The sequence below is a fragment of the Osmia lignaria genome, chromosome 1 (genome assembly GCF_051020975.1).
Source record: "Osmia lignaria lignaria isolate PbOS001 chromosome 1, iyOsmLign1, whole genome shotgun sequence".
Taxonomy (NCBI): Eukaryota; Metazoa; Arthropoda; class Insecta; order Hymenoptera; family Megachilidae; genus Osmia; species Osmia lignaria.
Window position 1 is genome coordinate 9737642 of NC_135032.1, and position 20405 is coordinate 9758046.

The following is a 20405-nucleotide window of genomic DNA, read 5'->3' on the forward strand; positions in this document are numbered from 1 at the left end:
GGTCGTCGTCAGCGACGACAATAATGACGAGAAGGTCAACGAAGAAGCTTGAAAATATTGTTGGTGGAAGATCCGAGATGAACACATTGTTGAGAAAACAAATGGTAAATAAAAATTAAAGAAAAGATGAGACGTATGTTAAAGTTTCAGAGGTACAGTATCGAGCATGGGGAACTTTACTAAGGAAATGGCAATATAGCAAGTGGAGGCTCTATTACTCAATATAACACTTCGATTTTCGAAGACCACTGTGGATACTTGAAATTATAAAATTTGTATGTCTATAAGAGTAGATCTACGTTGTGAGGATCACAGATTTGTTGCATAGGGCGTAGTTGCAATGTCTAGGAAAAGCCTAGGAAGAATCTAGGAAGACCCTAGGAAGAACTTAAGGAGACCCTAGGGTGAACCTAGTAAGAAGAACCTAGGGAAAGCCCATGGAAAATTAGATCTAAAACCCCCTATTAGTCGATTTATTTCTTCGACCACTAGTTAATTAATTAATTGGTTAATTGCTCTTCTAAATCTCTCCTCCCTTTTTTCTTTAACGACGACGTGCTTTTTATTGTCGAGTGTCAAATACTGGGATTCTCCCCGGAAGTTAGGAAACGTGATACTGACCCGTTTCACTTAGTTTTTATTCCCTGTTGTAAATTTTCTATCTCGCATCGCGTGACCGATAACGCGAACGTTCGTGTTCTGTTTTTATGTAACTTTTATTAAATAACGTAGAGTTTATGTAAATGTTTGCTTTTGTTTATGTCGGTCATTCCAGGTAACTCTAATGGGTGTTTTTTTTTACATTTCCTTTCCGTTCCATGTAAGAAACCATAGTTGAACTTCTTATTATTTTAGAGAGACAAAGAAATGATTGTTTATTTTAATTAGTAATTCCATATATCACCTTTCATTTTCTGTAATTAAGAGAATGGTCTGCGTTTGAAATTGCACGATCTATGACCACTTCGCGAAACCCCTCGACGAGTCTGTTTGTCACCGGACCGTTCCGCAACGTCGTTTACCGGAAGTGATATTGAATCGAGGCAATCGACTATTTGTAATCGAAGAATGTCATCCTCTCTCCGGTTCGTTGCTAATTATATTCGGACGGTGGTATCGAATGCAGTCGGTGGCAAACGGATTTCGACGAGTGTTTTCGACGTTTGTCAATGGATCTACCGATTCAAAAGGCAAAAAATAAGAGCACAAGTGGCCACTTATCGATACTCCTCGTTTTCGTTTGTCTCGAATAAAACGAACCGTGTAATCATACGTTCCTCTCGTTTTACCAAACGAAGAATTATAACTGTGATAGAAAGAAAAATTTGCTATTTGTATGCTCGAGCAGTAATTATAAATTTCAGATAATTAGAAAAGATAATTAGACAAATATAGAGAAATCTAATTATACCATTTGGATAAAAGTTTCTTTCGAAGGAACACCCTGTTTGTCGATTCTTTTTCCAAACGTTGAACCGATTCAGGGAACAGAAAGGACAGGTGAAAATGGGGGTTTAATGAAATTCTTAATGGTGCTACGGTTAAAACGCTTTTCTAAATGCACCGCCACTGGGAAGGCTCGAATTATAAAAGGTCGCTTTTAGATGCTTTTAACAGGCATAAAAGAAGAAAGGGAACGGTGCTTGATTATTTTGTGCATTTTAAGATATACCGTGGTATAAAAAAGAGAAAAAATGATTCCCTTAGCGAAATGTTCCTTCGTGGATCAGCGAAGATATTGTGGAAGAAGTTAAAAAAAGAACATTTGTGAACATTTGCAAATGCTGTACTATTTTCTTAGTTAATTTTAGGAGAGTTTGATTATTTAATCGTTCCCGCACCACCCTGTACGCGTATCGAGCGTTAGAGATTAAGTGAAACCACACATCCGAAGGTATCGACAAGTGAAATGTCACTTGTAAATTACAGTGAGTTAGAGAGAGCTAAACTCCTGCTAATTGGTCTGCATTTGCAGATTCGATTTAATTTATCCTGACTACCTATCGATTGCTTTGCTCAATTAACGATATGTGCAGCGAGTTTAGAGTAATTCTATCTAAATTATTATTTAATATTAACAACTAGCATTCAATGACTCTCTTATCATAATTAGTGCACAGTCGCATTATTGAAAAAAAAAGAATGATTTTGTGAATTTTTAAAGAATTTCAAGCACCTTTTAAAATAATAGCATCTTCGTTTAATTTTGCAATTTTAAATTTTAATGAAAGTTAAATATTTATCAATTGAAATACCTTTGAAAATGTTAAGAGGTTTTTAAATATATCAACTAGAAGTAATTTCACAACTCCCAAAATTTTTCCTCGTTTATCTCGCCATAAAACAGACGATTCGAAGAGGATCGATTCGTAAATTCGTAAAATGGCTAGCCCGGTAATCGAAGATATTTATTATATTTATGAGATACTTACGGGAACACATTTTCCCGGAAAGCTTACCGTGTCTTTCCAAAAGAGCCTTGGATAGAGCTGAACCAGTCTTTGATAATTTATGCCGTCACATCAGCGACTTTTCCTGCTTCAAATTCTCCTTCAGCTAGTCCTATATCCAGGAAGAATTTACCAAAATAAAATGAACTAGTTATTCAACTTTTATTTCAGCTACTTTATAAAGAGAATTTTTTCATAAAGGAAAAGATTTTCTTTTTTTGTTTTTAAACGGAAAGGTTGAGAGTTGAAGAAAAAAAGGAAATAGAAAAATTTATTTAGAAATACAACTCACCATTTGTGTGATAGAAATTGCAGTCCATCGGTTAAGGGTTGGTAGAAGGAGGAAGAAAAAGAATGTGAAGAAAGCGAGAGACACTATTGCACACACTCGAAGACGAAAACGATTTACAATTGAGTTTTTCTCGAGTAGGTTTGCAAAGATTGATGGTTTTAGTGTTCCAAAGAGTCGTCAGACTGTTTCCTCGAAGACGAACGGGACGAAACTCCGAGCAAACAGTCGTTCAATGCCGACGGATGACACGCGATCGATTTGCATTCGAACACGAATCGATGGAATCGTGTACAGACCAGATTATCCACAACGAAGAACGTCTAAATAAAGAAAATGTCCTATCCAAGAAGTAAGAAGTTGCTGGCAAACAATCTGCAAAATTTCCAAAGACCACATAATATCAGAAGTAATATTTCTTGAAAATCTAAATTACTTAACCCTTGAACAGCAAAGTCTGGGTCAATCGTGACCCAAACAAGGATATTAACTTAAAATTAAATATATGATTTTAAAACAAAATGGTTTCATATTTAGAGGAACAGTGTATAATTTAGAAAATGAAAATAATATGAAATAAATGATTAAATTTAAATTTGGGTTCTCTACATGGTCCGCTGTCCGAGGGTTAATAATTAAATTAAATTGAGAGCTCTTTATCAAATTTGAAATACGGGAAAAATAACATTTTAATAATTTCAAAGTTTACCCTTTTATTTTGATAATTAATTATGGATTTAGAAATGTTTTGTTAAGTGGTTTTGAGGAACAGAACAAACTCTGCTCTCGAGAATTGATCTAATGAATTTTCCAAGTGTCAGCTAAATGTGGGACATTTTCAAGGTACTCAGAGGATGCTAAATAGAAAAACTAAGAGATTCTAAATGCGCGCGAAACTTTATCACCATCGTTTTAAAATTAGACGTGAAATAAATTGAGCAATTAAATCAGGATTACACTTGAAATTAGTGGACACACATTTTTATGATGAAATAAATTGCAACTAAAACAATTAATATCAATTACATCACACTGTTAATTATAATTAAATGTTATTTTTTCGTATTTGTTTAATAAATCATAGAAAATAAAAATAGAAGAAGACAAATTACCATATCAGCAGACTTTGTAATAACAATCCCTTGACAGCAGTCCGTTTCCTCGACGATTTATTTATTTATTCTTTAGATCTTACAAAAGAACATATAATACATGTTACGGCTTGACAGTGAATCCATAAGTAGTACAATATCCAAAAACCTTAGAACTTATCAATTAGCGCACTCACGCCCGTTACCTTAAATTAATTAATCGTTCAGAGTCTATAGAAAAAATGGTAAAAATCCTCTTTAAACGTTGATAGATACGTGTTGTTAATGAGCGAACAGAGGGAGGGTCGTCTACGTATCTATCACGTTATACAATATTATATAATCACGATTCGACGTTTCTTGAATTACGAACAACGATGCTGTTGCGAAAAATGAAAAAATCAAAGAAGAAAACAAAAGAAACCGTAATGAAAGAATGAGAAAATGTCGTTAAAAGGAACACGTTGTGTCCGTTTAAAAATGAGGACAACCACTGTCACTTTTATATCAGCTGGACACTCGTGTTCCTTTTTTTGAATGGCTCGTTCCTTTTTTTTTTTTAATATATTTGTTTTTAAAGACAACTGTGATCAAATGGCGGACCATGAATCATTGTGTTAATGAGCATCCTAACGACTAACACCGAACTTTCCTTATCTTTGGTACCTACGAGCTTAATATTTGTTTTTATTATTTTTTGTTTTGTCAGAGGATCCATGTGTTCTGTATGTGTGTGTGTATGTGTGTACGTATGCATGTTTATATGTTTCCGGTGTGCGAGAGAGAGACAGAGACAGACTTTTTTTCTTTATTAGTAAGTTAGAGAGTTGTACTTAAGCCTAGCTTACGTTATATCCTATTATGATCATCGAGAATCATTGAAAAAACTCGGAACACGTCTCTAGAACACTTGAAATCTTGAATTTAATGAGAACGCTCTACGCACGTGAAACATCATGGGAAACGTGGACCACCGTGCTTTCATGGTTTTCACCCTTACAGGGTTGTGGATGTTCTATTTCAACACTATGACTGCCATAAGTATTTTGGGAATGAAAGGGTCATTTTACTAATGATGTCTTTTCAAAATATTATCTTTGCTAAATCAAGATCACCTCTAGAAGACAGGTGAAAATAATTTTTTGGAAATTTTCTAGACGAGAAAAATATATTTTTAATTAATAGGTTCATCAATTTTTTAAAAATTAATGACATCTTGTATTAACAATGAAAATATTCATAACTGGCCTGTTTAACCCTTTGATCATTTCGTATTTTATAGTAAAATATCAAAGTATTAAAATTGACATGGAATATAGACCTAAAAATGTGCAAAATGATTTTGAAATAAATCACTTTTTTAAATGTCAAAGAGGATACAGATACCCTCCTATTAAGACAATGGTAATAGTGTAAAAGTAGGAAATTAAAAGGTGAAAATTAGGATAATGGTGTGCATAGTAATCGTTATTACAATGTGCCGTACTATGTATGGCCATTTCCACTGCGGCAGTCAAGGTGTTACGGAATAACGTGGCGCACGCGGTAACCCCGCATAATTCTATTGTTCTCTCTTTTTCTTTCATCTCTCTCTCTCTTTATATATATTTATATCTACTTTTTCATCTTTTTGTCTCCCTTTGTACGCGTGCGTGCGTGCGTTTCGATTGACAACAGACGTCGTGCCACAAAATGCCATTTTGCAGGACGCTTTTGACGATGACGACAATGACGATGATGAAGAGTTTAAGCAAAAATCACTCGAAATGACAGAAGGATTAAACACTGCTAGGAGATTTTTTTTCAGAAAAACACTAGTTATAAACTAGATTGAATTGCTATTTTAATGCTCCATTTTAATCTCTTATTACTCAAATAAATTAAATTTTTAGCGCTAATTACTGATGACCCTATTACCCTAGGGTAATCAATTAATCAAAATTAATTTTCATTTATAATTTATAAAAATTCTGTGATATTCATGGAAACATTGTTCTTTGCATATTTTATAAAGCTAATGAGTAATTTTTTTCTGTTAAAATTGTTCACTTAATTACAGAATTTTTTGCAGTGAATCCGAAATAATATTTAGAAAAAAAAGTATATTGTTCTTTGAAGTTCAACTTCAACCTGTAAATTTAAACAGATTATTAAGTGAAGACTTCATAACTTTCTTTTTTGATTCAGTTTTCTGTACAAATTTTCATTTAATTAAAAAATTTTTTCGAGGATTCAGAATCTACATCGTTAACGAGTAATATTTTTAGCTTACGTTTTTTAAAGAATATTTCAGAAATACTCGAGTATTTTATTCAATTTAAACTTTAACATTTTTCTTTTATAATTGGAATAAGTTTCTCAATACTGACAGCAGTATTTCTGATTGCGAATTATTATCTCAGGAATATCTTATTAAATTCCAAGAGATTTCTCCTTCATGCTAATTTAATTTTCCTTCTTAACGAATAAATTTGGACTACAAGCTGCTGCATTTATTCATTGTTTCAATTAGAATTCAATATAAATTGAATATAATTATTTATTAAAATTACCTACTCTGTTAAATTACCTTGAAATTATCTTCAAAGTATCACCACCTAATAATTTTTTGAAAAAATGAAACGTTATTTATTATTTATTTGAAATTCTGAACAAAATATTCCTCCAGCATTTAAATAATCCTCCTGCCATATCACGTTTCCACTGTTTAACGACACTGGTGAGATAGAATTAGAATAGAAAAGATTTTCACGGTATAATTCGGTGGATCAACTTCCATACTTGTTCTTCTTGAAGCGATTAACCCTTTACGATCAGAAACTGTTCAATCAACCCTTTCCCTACAGAAAATTTCTAAAATTCATTCCATTCAAATAAATCCGTACACTTTAATCAATTATATTATATTTTCCAATTTTTGATTGTAAAGGGTTAAAATCTTCAAATTTCAATGTCCATCAACTTGAAACCCCGTCGTCTCCGGCCACGTCATTTTGCAGTCCGACCATTCATATACTATATATCGCGATACTCTATATATTATGATAACGCATATACTATGACAAACAATCTCAACATTATCGATAATTTTTTTTTTTTTAGCTATTCTGTCCTCTGTTTGCTAGATCGCGCTGGGGCAAGCGATACTCCACGTTATCAATCGGTCGTCCACCTTATCAGGGACCAATTTCCTGACACGATGGATTATCATTCTTCGTTCGTTTCACGTTACGATAAAAGCGACGCGGGGAACCATTTCTAGCGAGAAACAATTGAAATCGGCGATTGATTCGACAAGTTCGTTCGTGGTCCATCGATCTCACACAGGATTTGCTAATTTAGTTAATTAGAAGGCGATCGAACTTAGGCGTGATTATATTTGGTCATAAATTTAATGTGCTTTTCGTGGAAAATGTTCGGCCGATTTGAAGACGATGGATAAGAGTTTTGACTTTTCAAAAAATTGGTAATTTTCAATTTTGTAATTTATGTAAATTAACTCCATACCTTTTATATTTTCTCAATTGAAAATTTGTTAAAATTATTAAAAATCGATACTTAATATATCGTAATTTTGTCGAACTGTAATCCAACAACTTCAAAGAAAGAAATTAAACAATTTCCACGAAAATCGCACGAGCAATGTACAGTAGCCTAAAAATCCTTCTATCTAACAGCTATGAATAATAAGTTAACATCTAAGGGATGGCACAATAAAAAATAAAGTGGGAGGGTGAGATTTTGAAATGAAGCGGAAACAAAGGTACTCACAGATAATCATCCGAAGAAGAAACGCTCGTCTATGATACAAAAGCAACGACGATATCATCGTGAGGCATCGATTCCTCGAGCACGCAGCTCTTTTATCGTCTCGTTTTACACCTCGTCCGGCTGTACACCATAGAAAATTCCGTACGAAGATTCTGTTCAGGGCGACGAGCCCGCTCTCGATTGTCTGACGTTCAATTAGGCGTCGCAATTAACACGTTGCTCGCTGAAGGAGCCTCGACGGAGACGAAGGGACGACGTACACACGATTCGGAGGGAACGATCACGACGCCTCGAAATTTTCGGTAATTTATTCATCTTATGTATAGTCTCGATTCTGCCGAAGCCGGAAATACGATTCACCGGAAATTCGAATCGTCGTAGACGTCGAGATCATTGATATAAAAATGATGAATTGAAATTTTTCATTTCGATTTCGAATGGAATTTTATAGATAAGAAAAGAAAAAAGGAAATGGACAGTGATGGGATGATTTTGAAATCGGTAAGAGATTTTTGGTGGTAACGTTGCCACTCCTGGAACGATCGTTTCAAGGAGTTTTCGAGTCTCGAAAAGTTTTGTGCGTTTCAAAGGCGACGGAGACACGGAAATTCGAGAGTTTCTCGATCTACGACGATCTCGACGCCGATAAAACCGGCGCGATTGCACGGGGAATTGACTAAACGTGGATCGTCCACCGACCAACTTTTCTTCCATTCCCATCGTCGAACTCGATTCGCGAGTGAAACGAAATTCTCGCGAGAACCGACACGTTTGGCCTGAAATCGCCATGGCCTCGTGGAAAACAATCTTATATGTGTGTGCGTTTGCGTGTATGCGAACAAGGCAAGCGACGATGATCTGAACTCGATCGAAAAAGTCTTCGTTTCACTGGACTTCAAAATATTTTGACCAGACAATAGAAGATTTATTTCTATTCGTATTTTGATATATTTCATTTTGAATTTTACTTAAATTGAATTAAAAATTTTACTATTGGATTATTTTTGTGGAATTTACTGTGAAACGGTCTATTTGACCTAACAATATTTGTAGAATTTATTTCGTATTGAATTTTATTCAAATTGGAATAAAAATTTTACTGCATTTTATCTGTGGGATTTATTGTAAAAGGGTCCATTTGACTCAACAATATATCCCATCTTTATGAACATAATAGGGGACGATTGTTGTTTCCATTATATGAGCAATGATATTACAATTAATTACGAAATGCAAATTATTCAATTTTAGCAGGCTCGACATATTAATGTCCCTTTTGATTAGAATATCTTCAATATTAATTATGATTTCAACGCGGTAAAGTACCTTTGTTAATATCAAACACTTTTGTTAATACAAAGAGGGTGTCAATATTATATAATGGGAATATTAAAATTTGTGCGTTAATTACTAAATTGATAAACGAAAGAGAATCATTAATAAATATCATAGTAATAGACAAAAAATTAATTCTAATTAAAAATTCTTGTAAAAATTCAAATTCTTCAAAAATTTGATTAATATAGATATTTATAATTTTATAAAAGAAAATTCTTTGAAATGTTTCAGGATCTTATCACGAAGACTTTTTCCCAACGAGTATATAAATATTCTAAAGAATAGAATCGTCAGAATAAGAGATACCCCGAAAAAAAATGTTTACTAAAAAGATATACTAGGTCAGGATATAGAAATTGAATCAGAGTGTACCTTCTTTTGAAGATGTTCAAACACTTCCAGGCGTTGGTGTTTTCTCGTGGTATCACGCTCGATATCCAATTCACCACGTTTCCGACGTGTCCTCACCGATTCACAAGCTTTTGAATGATACTTTCACGACAATGGAATCACTCGTGGCATCCTGATCGTCGGAAAGAAACAAGTGATTCGACTCAACGTCGTCTCCGTCAAACTCCAGACACACTTCTAGCTGTTTGTCAAAATGACAGCTCACGAGCTTTGATTGATGGTGCCTTTTTAAATAGAAATTAAAATTTCATTTTTATATTATCCAAGTGAAATTTTCTAAATATATGAGAAGTTCCAGTCTCTTTTCTTCAAAATTTGAAAGTTTCATTACTTAAAAGTATCATCAGCTCACATTTTAATTTTAATTCTTCAAAACATCTACTTGAAGTTTCAATCTCCAATATTAATTAGCAATTAAATTATTATTTTTCTTCCAAAATTGAAGATTTAATTTTGAAATTATTATCAGCTTCGAACTCTAAATTATTCGCAATGTCCACCTGGAATTTTAAGTTACAATTTTAATTACCTAGCAATTAAATTTTGTCAAATGTCTAAAAAATTGAAAATATACTCAATTTCTAAAAAATCATGAGCCAATTATCATCCACCAATTATCATCAACATACTGAAGTCCCATCAAAAAGATTCCACTGATAACAAGATGACCTCTTAGGAGACGACGAAGAGCCACCTCCTTCATTTTCATTTCGTACAGGCCGTTCGAAGTGTCCTAAATTCGTTAGATCATCATCGAGTCTCTAAGGACACACGACACCCACACGCACACACCAGCGCGATTTGTTAGATAATACACGCTTATATTTCAGAATACCGAGAAACGTCCTCGTCCTCGTCCACGGGCCGTCCTTCTGATCTGTTTCGTGGGTCGTTTGATGAGCAAAGCCTCTTCTACGTGAATAATACCGACAACAAAAGAATCAGGGAACACGCGAGGACGGATAAATCGAGATGAACAGGTTTGGACGATGAAGAGGACCAGATAGACCCTGACGAACCGACACGAGCGTTCTCGTGGCGACCCGAGGGTTGCTCGGATGCCATTAAGTCCTCTCTCGAGGGCTCCGGGCATGGAAGTTCCTCTAATTTTAAATCGAATAAAGTCTTCACGTAAACCGTCTTCCCTTCCAGCATCTGCATCTGCATCTGCATCTGGAACAAAGACGAAAAGATTTTTCGATTATTGTATGATTAATATCGAGAGGATCTGAGAGGATTTGATTTTGATGACTTTGGAGGAAGATTAACACGAGTTTTAGGTTTGTGAATTTGGAAAAGTTTAAATATTTAATTTTTCCCCCAAGTTTATTATTGTGAAAATTTTATACTTTTTATAATTATTAAAAGATAGCAAATGAAAGTGCTAATTGAACTTTTAATTTTCATAGAAAAGAAAAGAAAAGGAATTTCCGATAAAAGAAAAGACCATTTTCTCCGCTACTGCGTTCCATTTTCTCGTTGGAAAAAAGTTGGAAATTAATTTCTTCGGCGGGAAAATAGCCGAGGATAATTCGATGTACGCATTACACGAGCCGATTAATAGGGATTCTGCTGTATACGAAATGAACTGCTAGTAATTATCATGGATTTCACGTGCCGATTAAAAGTCCAAAGTTCCCGTTGAACGCATTAACGAATCGATTGAACTTGTAAAATTACTCGTTACAACCTGCTGAAATGTAAAATCAAATACTGTTTACATGACAAATATAATTAAACACAAACAAACGTTTGAAAATCATTATTGCCTTGATAAGGTAAGGTTTACACTGTAAAGTAAAAGAAATTGTTTCAAAAAAATGTTTCATCAAATTTAAAAATGCTTGTTTCTGTTAATTTTGTAATTTTTGTGTCACATTAAACTTTAAGTGCCACTTTGGCCCAGATTCCCACAATTCAAATTCCTCTTTGAAAAATCAAAAGGGCGATTGTTCAATTGTACAAGCAATCAAAACAAATCCCTGAAAATCCAGTTAAAATCTCCCAAAATCGATTCCACCCTATCGAACAACGAAACACAATTTTATATACACATTTCTCACCCCTCAACATCCTCTGTTTCTCAATCGTAAAAAATCATTTTCCGTTCGACATGGTATCAACATAGGAACAGAAAAAAAAAATATGTATACGTACACAGGATATTTGTTCGAAATCGATTTCACAGCTGTCAAAAGAAAACTGAAAAACATGGGATGAATTATGGCGATCGTAATCGAGCGAGAACAAACGAAAATAGGAAATAGACGACTCTCTGTTAATTGTATGTTGCTATATAAAAATGTTGGTTGGTTAAACAAATTCGATCTGGCCTCTGTTAAACTCGATTCGATTCTCCAACGCTTGTTTTATGACTCGATAAATCTTTGTTGAAAAAAACGAATGAAGAGAGAGAGAGAGAGAGTATTGCAGCGAATCGCGGTCATTCGATTTTCGAAAAATCGTCACGAGCTTCTGGCTTATCTGTATTATCGTTCGACGTCCATTTGAATAAAAAATAGCCAGGGTGAAATTCCGTGCACGTCGAACAACGAGAGAGAACTAAAGGTAGTCGAGCTTCGTGATAAGAAGCTTCGGAGCTTCGTTTTATACACCCTGGGTCTCTCGTATTTTTGTTCTTCTTTTTCAACAGTTTCTCTCGAAAGAATAGAGTCCTGTGCCTTGAAATCGAGGGAAACTTTAAGTTTTAAAGTTTCATCCCTTACACGCGATTTTGTCGTTTTACAAACTGCAGACTTTGAATTTTATCGGTCAGGGTGGAAATCGATGCATTGCTACTTGGAAATTTTGATTTTCTAATTTTCTAATTTCTTTATTTCCTATTTCCTAATTTCCCAATTCTTTAATTTTCTAATGGTTTATGCAATAATGGTAACCTCTCCGATTTTTCTACTACAAATACATCACTGTAACAATATTTACTTCCTAAAAGACTTGCAAAGTGCATAAGCAGCTGAATAAACGACAGCCTGATAAGAAAACTAAGAGCACAAGCTCTAATTCGAAAGAAAATTTTAAGAAGGAGCGAGTCGAAGGAAAATTGATTCCGTTCCTCTGTTGGGAGGAAGAAAAATATAGAAAGGTAAACGTATATCTTACCTTCGGCTGAAAATCGGAATTTGAGGGGGAATCCTCGTATCCATCTTTACTCTCGTACTCGTCGCCCAAGTAAGCGTCGTCGTCGTCGATGTTACCACCTCTTGAGTTTCCAGCAAGATATTCTTCTGTAACAGCACATAGAACCGAAAATTTCAACAAAATGCATATCGAGCCACCGTTGAAAATGCGTTTAAGCTTGTTGCTTTTCCATTCGAACAAAAATTTCGTTGTCAAACTAAAAATACCCATCCTCTTTCAGCTCTTTGATGTATAATTTAAAAAAAATTTTATTTCTATAGTTTTCAAAAAGAAATAAAATAAATAAAATTCCCTCGTATTTTTACACTTTAATATCAAACTTTGAACGAATTAACTGTAACACAATATTAATATTCTTAAAGGTTTTTCAGTTGAAATTACTCCTTTTATCTCTGTGCAATAGCGATGGCAAATGGTGCATTGATGGAATAAATGAAAAGCGAATTTAACGAATCACTGATTCACGTTACAAAAGTTTTGTTCGATTTGTAAAGAAATTGTACTGCGGACGGTTTATTCGTGCAGAATTAAATCCCGTATCGGTATCGGAAATAATAAACAGAAAATATTTGGTAAACAAAAGTGAACAAAAAGAATGATATTCCATTCGCAAAAATTCGTCTCATTAATATGAATAATCCGTGAAAAATAATTCCACGAGCTTACAACGGCTATGAAATTCCTTTCCCGCTAATTTTTCATTACAATCATCGCGCCAACTCAAAGACAATAGAAGTTAATTCATACATCAAAAAATCGGATGAAGAGTGTAATAAAACAATAGAAAAGAAAACTCGGAAGAAAGTAGTTTTCTTATTCTTTCAGCAGAATGAACGAAGCGAAACGTGCAAGCTCTTCGTCGACCATTCTTTCAATTCGAGAGGAGAAAAGCAGAAGAACAGAGACCGGCCTCTTTTGAATATGGTATTCAGAAGGAGGACAACATCAACGATTCCACTCGCAAAATCTCGTAATACAATGAATAAGAAAGTGGAGGGGTGCGTGTAACGTTTGGGGGAGGAAAGGATGGGAACTCACCTTGATTTCGTGCAATCTCGAGTGCCTCGTTCCATTCGAGGTTCTCGTTGTTGGTCTTTAGAGTCGTGTTATGGCTCTCCAGGAAGCAAGTGAGTTTCTCCAGGCCGTCCCGTAGCTTCTGGTTCTTCGTCTCGTTCCTCAGCCCCCAGATCCATGCCAGTTTACAGTCGCAGATCAGTTTATTTCCTGAAATCAAAAATACATTCATGTTAGATTAGAAAAAATCGTAATAGGAGCTCGTTAATTCCCTATCATTATAGAAACGTTTCGTGCTTACGACCCTCGATAATTTTTCATTTGTCAAAACTGTTCGCATCTATAGTCCATCCAACGAGACGAGATAGTAAATACAGAGTGTCCCGTAACTGGTGGTACAAGCGAGTAGAATAAAAATTTTTTATTTTCGAAAAAAATCAGTTTGAAAATTTATTGAGCATCTTACTGTTCCGAGTAGGAGAGTACTTCCGTGCTTATTGCAATGTTTACTGAGGCTGAAGCTGGTCCAAGTGCACGCGTACTCGATAAATTTTCAAACTTATTTCTTTCGAAAATAAAAAAATTTTATTCTACATTTTCGATTCAATTTTTCACGTAGAATCACCCTCTACTCGCTTGTACCACCAGTTATGGGACACCCTGTATATAAAAATTCACATGCTTGAAGCAGGCTCGCCTCACAGTACACAAACCTCGACCGAAACGTTTGAAGAACTGAAAACAACTGAGCTCCGACCCTGCGTCGAGCGCGTGTATTTGTAAACATACATACACTGACTCGTCTCGTTGGACGGGTTAGAGAATTTCAAATACGGAGAATTATCGATCTATTAATGTAACTGTGTTCCTTTCCATTGTAAATGAAATTTTCCAAAAGAACCATTGCAAGTTTGATTCCAAAAGCTTCGTCTATGGTATGACGTGGAAGAACTATTCATTCGCCTTCATCTCGATACAATCGATGATCGGTTCTCGATATACTCTCTATTCTAGCGGATGAAAACGATAGAGCGAGAGGAAAAAGCATTCACAGCACGCTCGGGAAAAGGGAAATGTTGGTCGTTTGCCTTGTCTTCCCTTTTGATTCGAACGCCCTTCGCGCCGGGAAATCTTCCACCCTTGAACCACCGGTACCGATATCACTGATTGAAAGCGGTTTGCGGTGCTGGATACTCTCGAAAATCCTCTACGACCACTGCGATAGAAAGATTCGAGAACTGCGAAACCCGTGGAATTTTGTGAAAATATTCAGGGTAGATTTTCTTTTTCAGATTGAATGTTTGGAGATTGATTACTCGACTAAACTGTTGATGCTCGGTGATTTTTCAAATAGGGGTTGAAATATGATAATATAGAAGGAGGTTTCTAGAATAATGGAATAATTTTTAGAAAAATGATTCAGAATAAGCTATTTTGAATCTAAAAAATTTACATTAAAATGAAAGGATTGAAATAAAATTATTACATTAGAAAAGCTTAGAATTAATTTTGACTCTTCTATGTTCACAAGAATAATTTTTTAATGATTAAAAATAATTTTTCATAATTTAAATATTTGAATATCGTCAATTGAAAAAAATGAATTAATACCTATCACACAGATTATTTTATTCATCTGAAAAGGATTAAAATTTGATCACTTTTAAGGATCTTTATACCGGTGCCTATGTATACATTTTCCATCGCGAAGGAAAATGGGTTCAATTCGAAGAAAACATTTGCGACAGTTCAAAGGAGGAAAAGCTCGCTGTGCACCGCTAGTCCTTCTTTTGATCCTTCGTCCTTTAGCATCAGGATTTCGCCTTGATATCGTCGATTCGATTGAAAACAGCTCGTAGACGATCTCTGGAATAGCCGATGAAAGAATTCTCAGATGTGGAATGACATTTATCGAGGACCTTTTATCGAATGGTAAAATAATTCTAGCAAGTTTATTGAACACTGTGCCTCGATAAAAAATTGTAAAATCATTTTACATGAAACTATAAATCGCTTGGAGTAATACGAATTTTTTTAATTTTTTATTTTTGTATCGGACAAACGTGTTATGAATTAAATGAATTCGATGTTCGAAAGATGAAAAGATTGAAATTGAGCGATTGATTCGCATGAAATATAAATTTTACATATTCGAACGGGTTTAATCGTGCTGATATTTTACTGAAAAATTACTTAGTAAGCGACCAGTTAAATATTGCCATTAACGTGCACCGCGAGTGACAACGTTTCGTGTTTCATTTTCGACTCGTTTGTCGTTTACTGAATAAATCCCGATTGCTATCTCGAATCATTCTCTACCGTCGATAACTATTCAATGCACATAATAATTATGAAATTGTCCGCAAAAATGTCGTCTGACATTGAATGGGTCCTAATGAAACGACAGGACGATGTTCCTTTTCTGTAGAAATTAATTAGAGCTAGGGATCGTTTTATCCTCTCGAATGAATTTAATCACACAAGAAGAATCGATTCGGACACGCTGTCAAATTTGTTAATTAATTTTGATAGCGATAGAAAATTCAATCGTTATTAAATATCCCGGGGATATAATTACCAATTAGCAATTTAATATTGAATTGTAGTTTCAAATATCATAATACATTCAATCTCATAACGCGATGATAAAAGTATTTTATAAATTATGCAGATTCGTATAAAAGTTCCAATTGATAGCCTTATCACTAAAAAAATGGTTAAAAAATTAAACTAACAGTTACAATTTCTATTTCAAATATTTCTAAATTTTTAAATATGGAAAATTAATAATTGCTTAAAAAATTCAGGACACTCAAAGAAACCAAGAAATCCTCAACAAATGCTTCAAGTTTACTGGGATGCTTTTCATCTTCCTTCAATGAGCACGATTTCGTCAAGATATTTTCCCTGAATTTCGCAATGAATCAGAAGGCAGAGTCTCGCAAACGAAGAAGATCCTTTCTATATTATTTCGTTATTCTTTCACGAGGCACTCCCCTCGTCCGGTTGTTTCAACGGGACGGGTGGCCTTTCAATTTTCAACACGAGATCCCGGAGGACTCGTGGGACGAAACGGTCGCCGGTCGAGGATATGAAAGATGCAGAGAAAACGAGCGGCAAGGGTCGATCTTGTTGCCTTGTTGCTGGTTACGTTTCACCGTGCACCACCAGCTACGGAAACAATCAACGATGGTAATGTCGTTCAACTCGCAATAACAGGGGTATTTCTATGTTAATTCGCTCGATCGAGCCGTCGACTTCAGTTCCGGGTTATGAAGTTTCGAAATATTCTCATTTGTTCACAGAAATGAAGATAATTCCTGAGTCCAATATTTATTGACTTCGCACATCTGTCGTTACTAATTAACCCTTTGATCACCTAAGTGAACCTAATTTAAAATTTTGACGCCACGATGATTTCTGTAATTTTAAACTTTCGGTATCTAATATAAATTATTCGTACAAAATTATATTTAAAGATAAAGTAGTGTATCTAGAAATTTTTGAACCCCCAGCAAAAGTTAAGATCATGAAAAATATTTAATTACAATCTCAATAACAGCAATTAAATCTGTCATTTATTATTAAATTTGATAATAAATTTAATGAAACGTGTTCATGGTAGGATGGTCCGGGTCAAGTACCCCGATTGACCTGAATTCTATTTCCCCAAAGTTCTAATGATTTTTCAACGTAGTCTTCTCGAAAGGTAACGAAGCTGAAGCACGTGAATTAAACGGATATAATATGAGCCAGTGGCTGGGAACAATGAAAGCATGATAAATGAAGATTGAAGGAAGAGAGACGGGTTGTCTCGGTTCGTCCTTAGTCACCGCTTCTGCTGTTATTATGAGCCATTCTGAGCGTCAAAGCTCGAATATGGAGCAGGTTACTATATACGAGACGGGTCTTATTGTTTCGAGCGGCGCTTTAAAATAATTGCTAAACGCCATTGTCCACGCAACAATCACCATCCTCGTATCCATTACATTCATAGTAGCCCGGTGTTGCCTTCCGCTAATCTCTCTTCGTTGAATCGAAAATGAAACTACTGACTTTAATTCCCGTATTTCTTCTCTTCATTCTTATTTTCTCCTTTGTTTCAGGTAAACAACACTTTTCCGTATTAATGCGGTAATTTTCTGTTTGCTCGTGGGAAGAATCTTTTCCTAGGTTCATTCGTAATATGAATTGTATCTTCATGCTCATGGGGTTTTTGTTGAAATTAAAAAATACTTTTTATTTAATATCATTGCACTGTGCTATAAGTGGTCTCACGAATGGTGTTCTTTACTCCCACGATACAGAACGTTCTCGCGTAAAATTGTCGTAGAAACTTGACATGGAATAAATAAATCATTCGACCACTCGTATCCACGTAAGTCGTCGCATGAACGATCTCATCGAGTACGCTTCGTGCGACCGATCGTTCGGTGACCCAGCCAGGGTGATACCAGTTACACGTGAGCCACTTTACTGTGAAAGTGTATCTAATTTTCTGGAAAACGCAACCCCTCCCTGGTGATTCAATTAAAGCGGAGCGTCTGAGAAAATCTCGAAGAAGTTGAAAAAGAAATGAATTTTTTTAAGTAATCTAAAATAAATGTTAAATAATGGTTTGTTAAAATAAATATTCTTATGCTCGTATAATTCCCATTTTATTGATTTATTGTTACGCATCCGTGAAATGGGGCTGGAGTTTCTTCATGGTCCGCCACTCCTCAACCTTTCTCTAGGGTGTCCTTTTTCCTCGTCTCGGGTTTTCCTAGTCCTTTTGATCCTTGGTCTAGGCAACAGACATCGAAGATCGATCGATCGTGCGACGGAATGAAAGCCAGCCAAAGAGTCCTCTTGCGGAGAGAAATAGAGAAAGGAGCAACCTTTCGGTTTTCTTCTCCGAATCCTGCCTCCTTTCAGAAACGGACCGCTTTCTCCTTCTTATCCCTAGACCTTCCTCTTGACTTTGGAATTTTCATCTACGTACGTCCGGCGAATCTTCAACCGGATCCCTTCTCTTTATTGGACGATTCTCATTTGTTCTCTGTCATTTCGTTTCCTCTATCCTGCCCGAGCTTTTGTACCCTGCACCCTTTGCGATCGATTGTACCGGATTAAAAGATCGATCGATGATCAATAAATTCTTCTATTTTTCTTTAACGCGTTTACTACCGTGTAAACAAATGAATAAACTTTTTGGTAGAAACAGAAATTTTGCTATTTTATCCCTTTTCTCTGTTCGCCATAAAAGCTCCAAAAATTTATCGCCATATTTATTTCCATTCGACCTTTCTGTTCACCGCGAAACAGCCTATAAAGAGCAATCAACTTTTCGGGTTATAACGAAAAATCGCGAGAATCAGCGGTCGAAACCGCGGTGAAAAAGTTCCATTTGAACAACAATAACTGTGTAATTTTCGTTCGGATGATTACAAGCGTCCTCGTGCTTCGTTCGAACGGAATAATCGTGATTACTCGTTCACCAGCTTTCGTTAACCCGTAAATTTTCACGGTGTTTATTAAACCAGCTCCAGCACCATTTTTGTGGAATAATCTTTTTGTCGGCTAACGAGGGTTAATTATGTCGACATCGATAAAACGTTCATTAATTTTGCGATCAAAATCCGCTCGCTCATTTTTGATAGCAGGTGAATATTTATCAAAAGATACGATCAACCCTTTATCGTCTCTTCCTTTCAGAATGGAAAATTTTGATTCGAAAGCAATTCAGAAGTTTTATACTATTCCAGAGATCGATTAGTAATTATCGTTCCCGATCGTATCGGCGTCCGGTTTGTCATCGGTTTCATCATTCAATAATGGTAACCAGTAGTTATTAGGAGTTTCCATTAAACCCGGCGACCATTCGTAATTTTCCATTTCAAGACGATAAATTCCGTGCGGCGTGCACGCTTCCGTGATCGAATCAACGATTACTATTCTCTCACGATCGATCTAGTTGTTACTTTTCTATGGTGCGTCAGGCGATTAATCCCGTCGTCGGGGCAAGGGAAAGTGCACGGGGATGGTTTATTCCGCGAAGAGGACGATTTATTTCACGATCATGAATATAAACGCGACTCGCCGGATACGTCGAAATACGCGGCAATCACGTCAAACGAGACTGAATATTCATACGCGAGCTACTCCTGCCTCTATATATCCTTTCGGAGATGCTAAACGAGCCACCCCCTCGATTTTCGATGGTTAACCACCGGATAGAAACACGCCCTCTGCGATCAGAGAAGAACTAGAAGGATAAATAATTTTTAATAAAAAGAGATTGATATATCTTTCAAGTACAAAAGTGTTGAAAAATCTACCCCCGAAAAAATATTCCATGAAAAATTCAATGTCTTCGGGGGAAATCCATTACTCTCGTATCCCAGCGTTGTTTCCTCCGCCGTTCAATAGGGGATTCGTTTTATTAATCTATTTGCACTTCCGTCCAATATCGACGGGGTCGTGGCTAATTCCCGAATTAATCTGCATCGATGCAAGCTGCGTTAGTTTACGGGGCGCCGCAACTTTCCATTCGTTATCGCGGCTCGTTTTGTTCCTCGTCGAACCAGGCTCGAGGGGTTGCAAGCACGAAACCGATAACGACGGATTCGGTGGTGTAATGAAAAGGGGAAAAAGAAACGCAAGGAAATTCGACATGCCGGATTCAATCGAGGATCCTCCAATCTTTCGAGGACTCTTCTCTTTCTTCATCGAAACGGGGTGAACAGAAACAAAACCTTTATAAGTAAATAATTCATCAGAAATTATTGTTTGATTATCTATCTACAAATATTCCATAACACCTCTTCCTTTTTATTAAAATTTTCTATACAAAAGTATTTCTATTCACCCCTTTTCAAAGTATGAATATTTCAGAATAAT

At 35.6% G+C, this 20405-nt stretch overlaps 1 protein-coding gene across 4 annotated transcripts in view; it reads right to left on the reverse strand.

Annotated features, from left to right (window-relative positions):
• Positions 1-2455: 2455 nt before the first annotated feature.
• Con (leucine rich repeat protein connectin) overlaps positions 2456-20405 on the reverse strand; it is a 179577-nt gene continuing 161627 nt past the window's right edge. For all 4 annotated transcript variants that reach the window (XM_034328294.2, XM_076693276.1, XM_076693281.1 and 1 more), the window contains 5 exons: positions 13548-13733; positions 12471-12595; positions 3852-10523; positions 2743-3114; positions 2456-2562 (listed from right to left, as the gene is read on the reverse strand). In XM_034328294.2, coding sequence (XP_034184185.2) covers positions 10263-10523; positions 12471-12595; positions 13548-13733 — 572 coding nt within the window. In that variant the 3' untranslated portion in view covers positions 2456-2562; positions 2743-3114; positions 3852-10262. The remainder of the gene's footprint in view (positions 2563-2742; positions 3115-3851; positions 10524-12470; positions 12596-13547; positions 13734-20405) is intronic.